The 2089-nt window shown below is 42.4% G+C and overlaps 1 protein-coding gene across 1 annotated transcript in view; it reads right to left on the bottom strand.

Annotated features, from left to right (window-relative positions):
- LOC103594131 (sodium/hydrogen exchanger 9-like) overlaps nt 1-2089 on the bottom strand; it is a 127726-nt gene that overhangs the window by 107830 nt on the left and 17807 nt on the right. The window contains exon 3 of the mRNA XM_008577323.1: nt 1013-1092. Within this exon, the coding sequence (XP_008575545.1) occupies nt 1013-1092 (80 nt within the window). The remainder of the gene's footprint in view (nt 1-1012; nt 1093-2089) is intronic.

Raw genomic sequence — 2089 nt, 5'->3', positions numbered from 1 at the left:
GCCTCGCTCAGCCAGTGAGCAGGAACCGGTCTGTATATGGGATCCGAACCCTCGGACGGGAGCGCCGCCGCGCTTCCCAAGCGGCGCACTATCCAGTGCACCACCGGGCCGGCCCTTTTCCCTGTTCTTGATTATTCCTCCTTTCCCACCAATCTGCTGTGGCTTTCATTACTGCTTAGGTGCTTAAAATCATCCAGTGACTGACATTTTCTCACTGAAAGGAGAGGGACTGTGGGAAACCGCTATAAAGACCCAGCAGCTTCGAGTTCAGTCCTTCGAGCTCAGTCCTTTCCTTCCTGCCTTGGTGCTCTTGTCTGGGATTAGAGACGGGCGCTTCCTGCAACTCACAACAGCACAGCAGCTCAGGCCTGGCTTCTCAACCCTTAGAATCACATGGCAAGGTGTACCTGAGCTTTGCTTACACTGATGGCTGGAATTTTAAAATTAACCTTGACTGGAAAAAGCTTACTCAAGTCTGCCTGGAGAACAAAACAGTGCTGTTTTATACTATGATGAGCCAGACCCATTCTCCTCAGCCCATTCATTTTCACCTGCTGCCCCCACCCCTTCATTTTGTACAGCAGGAAACAAAAGCACACAGGTGGGCTCCTGGGAGGAGGGTGCAGGAGCTTTTGTCTGCTGCCCTGGCCAAAGGCTGCTGAGACTGTTCACACAACACCCTCAGTCAGGCAGGCCTATTTGGCCGAGTAAACCAGAATTAAGATCTTTATAAAGGAAAGAACAGTAAAATAGATAGATTTTTCAGCACTATAAGATTTTTGTCGTCTGGCATTAGAAAATATTAGATTGCCCTGAACACACCAAGTACATTTGACTAAAAATTTCACTCCAGCTCTATGCAAATCATTCCTTTTTGTAAGTTTGGCTGTGAATTTGCTTTACCTTTCTGTGTTTCTTGGAGAGCGGGAGTGCTCACCCCAGTGATGAAGTGCTTGCTCAAGGCCATTCTCTGCCATGCAGCAGGACCCGTGAGATCGTTATCAAAGGATACTTGTGGTCAAAGCCATACCACATCCTGAAGAGCCGAGCACTCTCTGTTTTTGTTGTGCTTTTATCCACGTTATTTGCTTCCTGGAGAGAGACAACAGAAAAAGGCACTGAATGAACAGTCAAACATTTTAATATAAAAGTCCACGTCAAATGAAATTAAATTTATCTATGTTAAAAAAAACTTTCTAAGTATAGGCATTTTTATCTAAATGATGAACCAGTTGCCAAGCAGATTAGCTTATAGCTCTTGCCGTGTGGATAAGACTCTTCTGGCATAACTCAACATTTACTTTTCTTAATAAGCCCAATTTTATTAAACAGCTAAGAAAAGCCACTTTTTTGACTTCAATAAAAATAATATTTCTATCAGATTGCTGTTTGCTTCTGTCAAATTTGAATGATACTTATTTATGGATTACCAAAAGGTCAAGGCTAAAGAAATGGTAACAGTCTAATAATTGTTATACTAGTTTCGTTCACTTTCTTTCCGACAGAACACTACTAGAGACTACGGCTGATTTTTGATATCTTCCTGCTTAGATTAAGAAGAGCTTTGAAATAGACATTCCTGATTGGAAGCCGGTAATCATCGAATGTACTTGTCTAATTTTTTTCCTCCCCACAAAAGACACAAAGGGACGGAGAATAAAAAAAAAATTAAGGACAAAAGAGAAGGAAAAAGAATTCAATGGGCATTTATGTAAGAGTAGAAGAAAAAATGTGAGAAAAAAAGGAGGCAAAAATTTTTTGTGAACTTTAGAGACAGACGATAATAAAATTTACAGTGTGATAAAAGGATAGTCACAGTTTTACTTCTTTTTTGTATCTCCTTTTGCATGTAAGAAAATGCCAATTAGTGGTAAATACCCCCACTGTGAAAAGCACTTATATTCTTTTTTTTTTCCTTGTCTTTTTCGTGACCGCTAAGGGGATCGCAACCCTTGGCTTGGTGTCGCCCGCACCGTGGGCCGAACCCGCGGGGGGAGCGTCACTGTGCTCCCAGCGCCGCACTCTCCTGAGTGCGCCACGGGGCCGGCCCAAAGCATTTGTATTCTTTTTTTTTTTTTTTTTTTTTTTT

The sequence above is a fragment of the Galeopterus variegatus genome, unplaced genomic scaffold, assembly GCF_000696425.1.
Source record: "Galeopterus variegatus unplaced genomic scaffold, G_variegatus-3.0.2 Scaffold1490, whole genome shotgun sequence".
Taxonomy (NCBI): Eukaryota; Metazoa; Chordata; class Mammalia; order Dermoptera; family Cynocephalidae; genus Galeopterus; species Galeopterus variegatus.
The sequence above is the reverse complement of the archived record's forward strand: the minus strand, read 5'-3'. Positions and strand labels throughout refer to the sequence as shown.